Source organism: Cucumis melo, chromosome 7, assembly GCF_025177605.1.
Source record: "Cucumis melo cultivar AY chromosome 7, USDA_Cmelo_AY_1.0, whole genome shotgun sequence".
In the NCBI taxonomy this organism is placed as follows: domain Eukaryota; kingdom Viridiplantae; phylum Streptophyta; class Magnoliopsida; order Cucurbitales; family Cucurbitaceae; genus Cucumis; species Cucumis melo.
Window position 1 is genome coordinate 28,608,627 of NC_066863.1, and position 8,661 is coordinate 28,617,287.

Sequence of the window (8,661 nt, forward strand, 5' to 3'; positions counted from 1 at the left end):
TAGGCACAATCAATCTCAGCCTTCATGTGATCAAGTCGACCCTAGTTGCAAGGTTGGCCTAGATCAATTGTTAAAGAAATCTTTTATACATTTGATGAATTATAGATATTTATATAATATATTAAACATGAGTATAGTTCAACTCACATAGAACGTTTATTATGAACGATGAAATCAAAAGTACAATTCTCACTCTCCCTTATTATGGGAAAAACGAACGTATAATATGAAATTAATAAACTTTAGAGAAAAAAAGGGTGTTTAAGCAAGAATTTTTACTGAAATTTAACATTGATATTTGGATAACTCGTGGATTAGTTAAACCTAATTTTTACCAAATTTCATTTGATTGAAATTAATGAATCTATGACGATTTTCTACCTTTTTTTTTTATAATTAACAAGTGAATTATCGATAATTAAATTAAAATAATTTTTTTAAATAGAAAAATTGACAAATTATTTACATTTCGCAGAATAAAATCACTAAAACAAATTAGTTACACTTAATTTGGTAATGAAATGTAATTCACAGTTTTTAAATTTTTGCTTTCAAAAATGATGAAAAATGTAAACACTAATATCCGCCTATTTGAGCGGCGTACGGAGCTTATGATGGACCTTCATCTCTATAATTTTGAGTTGAAAAACAATGGTAGTTTGCATAACAAAACCTAAACCCCAAAAACCCTCCACCAGAAAACGGTGCCCACAACAAATATCGGACTCTCTCTAATTTCTATCCTTTCCTCCGCTTCCATCCCTTACCTTAGCTCTTCCATTCTTCAGACACCAATCTCACTTCTTTCTTTGAATCGCCTTTCTTTTCAACTAATCTTATTATGTCCCTATTATTTTCTGGATTGTTGCATCGCCGTTCTTCACGTTATCGCTGTTTATGCTCACATTGCTGTTCTTCGAGTTTGTTTTTATCTGATTTCGCTTCTGGGTGTGTTTCAATTTGTTAAAAATCACTGCTTCGTTCTTGGATTAGCAGCTGCTTCTTAGTTTTTCAGTTTGTAATTGGGGGGTGGGGGGGGGGGCATTTCTCAAGAACATGACTTAGATCTTGGTTTTGATGGATGGGTATGTTTCTTCTTCCTGAGGAGACGCCTAGAACATGCTCTCTCTGCGACCCATTCGCAGATTCTGCCATGCTGCTACCGTCATTCCATCTACAGACACCACTGCGGCTGTATTGAATCACGTTCAGAACTCAAAAGCTCTCGAGGAACCCGCCCTTGTAAAGCTTAAAGCAGAACGAGACCCCGAAAAGCTGTTCCATCTCTTTAAAGCCAATGCGCACAATCGGCTTGTGATTGAGAATCGATTTGCTTTCGAAGACACTGTGTCTCGACTGGCTGGAGCTCGTCGCTTTGATTACATTGAGCATTTACTTGAACATCAGAAGACACTTCCACAGGGACGCCGTGAAGGATTCATTATAAGGATCATAATGCTATATGGTAAGGCTGAGATGATCAAGCATGCCCTTGACACATTTTATGATATGCACTTGTATGGGTGTCTTAGGACTGTTAAGTCTTTTAATGCTGTGCTTAAGGTTTTGATGAAGAGCCGTGATTTAGGAGCCCTTGAGGCATTTTTAAATGAAGCTCCTGAAAAATTCGATATTGAGTTGGATATTATTTCTGTTAACATTCTTGTTAAGGCGTTTTGTGATTTCGGTTTTTTAAATAGAGCTTATCTTCTCATGTTAGACATGGAAAAGCTGGGAATAAAACCAGATGTGGTTACCTATACGACGTTAATTTCGGCTTCTTACAAGGATAGACGATCTGAAATTAGTAATGGTCTGTGGAATCTAATGGTTTTGAGGGGTTGTTTGCCCAATCTTACTACTTTCAATGTGAGAATTCAACATTTGATTGAGAGGAGAAGAGCGTGGGATGCTAATAAATTGATGAAAGTGATGAGGAGCATTGGGATTGTACCGGATGAGGTTACTTACAATCTGGTAATAAAAGGTTTTTGTCAAGCCGGGTTGCTTGATATGGCCAAAAGGGTTTATTCTGCTTTGCATGGGAGTGGATATAAACCGAATGTCAAAATATATCAAACCATGATTCATTACCTGTGCAAAAGTGGGGATTTTAATCTTGCACATACAATATGCAAAGATGCCATGAACAAGAATTGGTTTCCAAACATTGATACAATTCATTCATTACTTAAGGGCCTCAACAAGATGGGGCAGGCTGGTAAGGCTCAATTGATCCTATCATTGGCAAGGAAAAGGATACCTCCTTTCTCTAAAACTCAGTTGGAAGCTTTGAATACTACACTGGCCAATAGCTGAAAAGAGATTTGTAGAATGGTGCTAGATAAAATGTAACAGAAAGCTCAAAAGGAACTCATATTCTTTCTTTTACTTCCATTTGTAAAGTATAAAGCTAATTGGACACTGATTTTTCATGGGGTTACATTTTCGAAAGGTTTCTCTTTCTCAGTAATTCAATAAAGTCTGTCCCAAGATGAGAGTTCTGAATGGAACAGCTGACATTTACCATGCCCTCTGTGAGTTACTGTGCAAATCTCTCTCTAGTCTCTACTCGGGCAACACAAATCCATTACTAAGTACACAGAATTCTATCTTCAATACAATTTGTTACTATTCCAACTATTTGTACACATATTTTTACACATATTTTTACACGTTCTTATCTTCTTTTCACTCGTCGTCTTTTGGAATTCAATTTGATTTTTAATATTTACTCCAAGAGGCATTAGTAGGGCTTATGTTATGCATACGGCCCAAAGAAAAAAAAATCCCATTCAAGGGTCATTTGATGTCATAGTTTTGTCGATGAAGTGCATATAAGGATTTTATCAATGTTTTTGTTAGGGTAACACTCAGCATGTGTAATTTGCTCTAGCTTTATTCTTTTGTTAGAAGGTGGATTCTTTGTTTTACCCTGTTTATTATGTTGCTGCTGTGTTATAAAATCAGGCATGCATTGGCTTCTTTTGTGATGGCTTTCTAAGTTCTAATAATCTTTGGTCATTTCAGCATCGGTGCTCTCGAATGCAATGGCAATGGGCATAAGGGCAAAACCTTTCCTATTGGATATTTTTGAATGTTGTATAGGTAATTTCAAAATTTGTTTGTCATCGTTTCTGAACATCATTTCCAAGCATATGTATTTATAACCACTCCTTTCGTAGAATTAAAACATCGGTCAAAAAGCATTAGATCATACTTTGTACTGACCTATTCAGATATAGGTGTTGTATTCATACCTCTTGGAAAAGCAGCAAAGCTTGATTTTAACACGACACAAGTTTTATTATGACACTTCAATCTGGTATATAGACAAGAAACTTAATCTGCAGGACGAAGAAAACAAAAGTAGATTGTCAGAAATAATGTGAAATACGTGTATATGCACTGTTTCATTAATTCTCTGCTGTATGTTGATTATAAATATAGTGCGCTTTTACTTCTAGAAAGCCAGTGCATATTAATAATTTCTTAAGCTCTGTCTTTGTCCCAATCTATCATCTTGGTGTCCACCATTCGGGTTTGGTGGAGGATAATAAATGTGATGCAACTTACAGATGGTAGCATGCATGTTACGTTTGGACAATGGGGAAGGTTCATTTTGTCTGCTCTGTTGGTTTGACAAGGTTCTTAAGGTGAGAGGCTGCATTTGAGTTTTCGAGCGACGAACTCAGTTCCACCTCTTGTTCTTCTCTGATTAAGTTATGTTACTTGCAGCTGTTTATAGGCTGATATTTGGTGAAAAACTCGGCAAAAGCTTTTATTTTGGCGAGCATCTTGATTTGTCTTTGGTGATATCCCTAGTCTTGACTATATCTCCAAGGAATTAGGCAGACTGAGAGAGAAACACCATATGAAGTTGGAGTGGAAGAACGCATACATAAGCAATGGCTGTCTGTTCTTTGACTTGAATGTTGCTAGATCCCTTATTTTTCACTTGGGATCCTATTTTCTTTGAGGGGAGGACGTTTCTGAATTTTGGTGCCTGTGTTTCTCTTGCTATGGATTCTGTTCTTGTCTGAGCCTTTTTTCCTTTACATTTGAATGTCATTAGGTGAAAGGGAAATGCTCAAATGCAGACTACAGCAATAATCTGCCATATTTTGGGGTAACCTTCTGATGTAAATACTTAAGGTGAAGTTTTTTGGTTGATTGAATCTTTCATTACTGTTCTTTTTTATAATAATTTGATGATAATGGAAATTAGTTAATAAAGATACTTGTAATACTCTTTCTCTTGTGCTCATAAACAACCTCTTTAAGGGTCTCACCCGTTACTTCAGCAAAAATAAGAAGGCACACCTAAAACTCTTTCCCGAATTTGGCATAAATAAACATTGTAATCTTTATTAATATTAGGAAGTTCGTATACCACCTCCGGTGGTCGGCCACCGGGTTCCATTTCCGGCCAGCCTTAAAACATCATTCCAAATACTCTCTAAGTTGAAACGAAAACAATAATTTTCAAATACATTTTTCTATTGTTTACTTTCTTTTTTCTTTTGGACTTTTTTTTTTTAATAATTATTATTGGATCATTTTTTTAATTATCACTCTTCTTTCCAATAATTATTAAATTAATTTTTCTTTCATTTTGTTCTATTTTTTCTAGATTAAAATTGATGATCTATCTATGTGATCTCAAGTAATGTCATGGACAAATTTAAATATATATTGCATGTGTGATGGTTTATTTTAGTTTAATAACATTTTTTTTTCAATTTTCTTTCATCGGTCAATTGAACTATAAGCCTCAGATTCAATTTTAAACTTATTACAAGGTTGGAAACAACTCAGCAGCCAAATAAAATCAAAATTCGAACTTTATTATTACTTTTATTTCTTAAATATAAGTTGATAAAAAAAAAAGTTAATTTTTCATGAATTTAAGATTAAAATAGGTTGATTTTTTTAAAAATATATAAAAACACCAAATATACGATTGGATATAGTCATGAAGCTGGTAGAAATTTTTAATAAATTACAGATTTGTCATTGATACTACAGACGACTCATCACTTCTCTTTTTTCTTCTTTGTCATTTATTTATTTTCTCTTCTAGATTTCTTGTGCTAGTTTTCTTTTATTACAGGTTTCCTCAGCTCCCTCGTTCATCTTTTTTGGTAAATAAAATACAATTTCTTCTTAAGATTTTCTTTCTTCTATTTTTGTTAATCTTATTTTCTTTCTTTTTTTCTAACGACTCATCCTCCAAAATATCAAGATTGTTTCAATATCGCGCTTTGATATAATCTAAATTCGTTTAGATTTGAAGCATTTTTTTTCCATCGTTAAAAAGAACTACACGGTCGTGTATCATTTTTTACACAATTGCGTACCATGATATTTTTAGAAGAATTATACGCGCATGTAGTTGATTAATCGTGTGTTGATCATGACATTTTTTGTATTTTCCTTTTCTATCATGGGCTACGAGCTTTTTCATTTCCAAAATTGTTCTATACATTGTAAATATTTTGCAAGTTTATTATATTTTTGAAAAAAAAAACACCGAAAGAAAACTATTTTAAAAGAATCAAATTCAATCTAATGTAAATAAGAAAATATATTGTATTTAATTTTGAAAATAATTAATAATTAATATTATGATAAAGTTATAATTATCTTAAAAATATGGGAAATTCTAATCAAGATAATACATTTTATTTTAGAAAATTAGTGAAATTTGCTACCTAACACTTTCTCTAAATCTTTCTTTTGAGAATTTCCCTTCTTTTTATGTATTTTTTTCAAAAAGAAAGTGTGTTGAAGCCCAAACCAATTCACCATTAAAGCCCATTTAACACCTTAAACCCTCCGAAGAATACTCTCGTCGCCGGAGGTGGAGCACCGTCAAAACTGAGATGGAGGCAATTCACCGATTCTCCTTCCGTCTCTTCCCAATCTCTCTTGCCGAAAGGTGTCGCAAGCCTTCTTTACTCGCACCTAATTTTCGGAAACTCATTCACAGGACCATTTCTTCATCGCCCAACATTCCAAAATTCATTCCGGCCCCCAAAACCTACGGTTCCTCTTCAACTTCCATTGCCAAAGCCGGTTGGTTTCTTGGTCTTGGAGAGCAGAAGAAAATGAGCTTACCGTCGATTGTGAAGGCTGGTGACCCAGTTTTGCACGAGCCTGCTCGTGAAGTTGATCCTAAGGAAATAGGGTCGGAGAAGATTCAGAAGATAATCGACGATATGGTTTTGACCATGAGGAAGGCTCCTGGAGTCGGTCTTGCAGCTCCCCAGATTGGAATTCCATTAAGGGTCAGTTGAAATTACTTGTGCGTCTAATCATTACTCTGTTTTTTTTTATTATTTGTTTGCTGTGTGAATTGGAAATGTGAGATTTGGCAGCTGAAATTGTGATTGATGGGGCTGTGTTGTTGAAATGGGCGTTGAAATTGTGATTGATGGAGCTGAAATGTCAGTTGAAATTGTTCTCTATTTTCTTGTTCTTGGGGCTGTGCTTGATGGGGTTTCTGGTTTCATTGAGTTCTCCAAATGTGAAATTTCATTGAAAAACCTTGAATTTGGATTCAATATGAAGTGTTTCCTTGTGCATTTGTTGTAGATAATTGTTTTGGAAGATACTAAAGAATATATAAGTTATGCACCTAAGGAGGAGATCAAAGCACAAGATAGGCGCCCCTTTGATCTTCTGGTATGGTTATATATTAATGAGAAAGCAAATTGAATTGAATTTCTATCTTTGTTTTTTATGTTCACCAATCAATTTCTTAGTTTTATTGAGTCAGGTGATCATAAACCCAAAGCTAAAAAGTAAAAGCAACAAGACTGCATTGTTTTTTGAAGGGTGCCTCAGGTAAGATGCAGATTGGCAATCCACTTTTCTCTCTCAGTTCTTTCTCTGAAGTGGTTTGCAAAACCAATTTATTGTTTCTCTTCCTTTCCCTTTCCCTCTTCTTCCTTGCATGCTCTCAGGTCCTATCTTGCTAATTTGAGAAATGGAAAATGAACTTCCAAAGTACTAGCTCGATCATTTCTTAAAAGTTAGTGTACTTTTTCTCTTTATCCTAGAAAATATGTGTAGCGAATAAAAATGAACAAAATTAAATCATCTCGAGTTGACCTAGTTGTTAGGGAATGACCTTGACAAATGGCTAAGAGTTTATGAGTTCAATTCATTGTGACCACCTACCTAGGTTTTAAATAACCTATAAGTTTTTTTGACATTTAAATGTTGTAGGATTAAGCAGGTTGTTTATGAGATTAGTCCAAGTGTGAGTATTTAAAAAAAAAAAAAGAAGAGAAAAAATCAAACAAATGTGTGAGTGAAATTTATGTGCTTCTGTGTACAGGCTCCATCCTACAATAAAAATGATGCCACAGTAGCATTGTTTATCTACACGTTGAGATTATATAACTAGTCTCTTCAATGTTCAATTTGACTCAATGTTAAAACATTTATGTGGTTCTAAAGCCGTGGATAGGCAACAGGGGCTCAATCAATCCAACGTAGAAATTTCTCTTGGATTCAATTGAGTTAATGATCAGTGGCTTGCTTGCCCTCCTAAACAAAGGCACGCCACTTTGTGCAAGCTGTTATGTACTAATATTCACTTCTAACAGACTAATTAATATTGACCTCTCAATCAACACTTCTAATATGTATGAAAACCAAAAGTCATATTCCTACCGTAAAACGATGCCATAGTAGCGTTGTTTATTTACACTTCGATATTATAGTTTATGAGAAAGATGAACTGTTTAGTCCCTTCTTTCATTTAGATAATCTGGTTGATGTGAAAGTATAAGCTTTCTTGCTCTTTTCTAAGTTTTCCTTTTAACAGATTGTTTCCAGTTGAGGCTGTATCTGAAGTCTATTCTTTACTATCATTAATGAAATCACTATTGTCTTACTTAAGGATTCCTCTCTCTGTCTGTGTGTGTTCTTTCATGTCTTGTCATCCATGATTTATTCCTTTATTTTTCTACCTTGTAGTGTTGATGGATTTAGAGCAGTGGTAGAGCGATATCTTGACGTTGAGATAGCTGGTTTCGATCGAAATGGGAATCCTATCAAGGTGGACGCTTCAGGATGGCAGGCTCGAATCTTACAGCACGAATGTGATCATTTGGATGGAACTCTTTATGTCGACAAGATGGTGCCTCGAACGTTCAGAACAGCTGAAAATTTGACTTTACCTCTTGCTGAGGGTTGCCCCAAGCTTGGAGTTCGCTAACTCCAGCCTGCATTGATATTAGCCTCGAGTTCGTTAACATTGGATATCCAGATTGGCTTTATATCCACCGCCAAGGAAGGAAAGGCGACTCAGAGAATTGGAATTTAATTGAATTTTTTTATTACATTCAGGCAAGTGTGTTTTGTTGAATTGAAATATACTCTCTGTTTGATTGATTTATGACTCTGCATTTGGTTGGAAATGAAAGCAAGGAGTTTGTGAAAGGGTTCTCTTTCTCTCATGTATAGTGAAACTTGAAAGATATCAAAGGCAGACACTAATTCAGCTGGAAAGGGCATCTCATGTTTTTTTTTTCTAAACTTTAAACTTTAAAAAAATTTATGAAATTTTTTTTTTTTTTATATTCAATTCAAACATAACCATCTCAAAGGTTGATCGTTTAATCTTAAACAATTTTAATAGTAGAGGAT

The 8,661-nt window shown here is 34.6% G+C and overlaps 2 protein-coding genes across 7 annotated transcripts; both read left to right on the forward strand.

Annotated features, from left to right (window-relative positions):
* Window positions 1–620: 620 nt before the first annotated feature.
* Window positions 621–4,249, forward strand: LOC103494891 (pentatricopeptide repeat-containing protein At1g80150, mitochondrial). 6 transcript variants are annotated; one of them, XM_051087421.1, is made up of 4 exons: window positions 624–2,597; window positions 3,031–3,108; window positions 3,498–3,656; window positions 3,739–4,249. In XM_051087421.1, exon 1 carries the CDS (start codon window positions 1,120–1,122, stop codon window positions 2,317–2,319), a length of 1,200 nt encoding a protein of 399 aa, XP_050943378.1. In that variant the 5' UTR covers window positions 624–1,119; the 3' UTR covers window positions 2,320–2,597; window positions 3,031–3,108; window positions 3,498–3,656; window positions 3,739–4,249. The 6 variants fall into 6 exon arrangements, 5 of the variants coding, with proteins under 5 accessions (XP_050943378.1, XP_050943377.1, XP_050943379.1 ...); XM_051087420.1 differs by having other exon boundaries at window positions 3,579–3,656; XM_051087422.1 differs by having other exon boundaries at window positions 624–2,537.
* Window positions 4,250–5,779: 1,530 nt separating this feature from the next.
* Window positions 5,780–8,454, forward strand: LOC103494711 (peptide deformylase 1A, chloroplastic/mitochondrial). The gene is made up of 4 exons (XM_008456026.3): window positions 5,780–6,290; window positions 6,598–6,687; window positions 6,782–6,849; window positions 7,990–8,454. The coding sequence occupies exons 1-4, from the start codon at window positions 5,886–5,888 to the stop codon at window positions 8,228–8,230; spliced, it is 804 nt and encodes a 267-aa protein (XP_008454248.2). The 5' UTR covers window positions 5,780–5,885; the 3' UTR covers window positions 8,231–8,454.
* The last annotated feature ends 207 nt before the right edge of the window (window positions 8,455–8,661 follow it).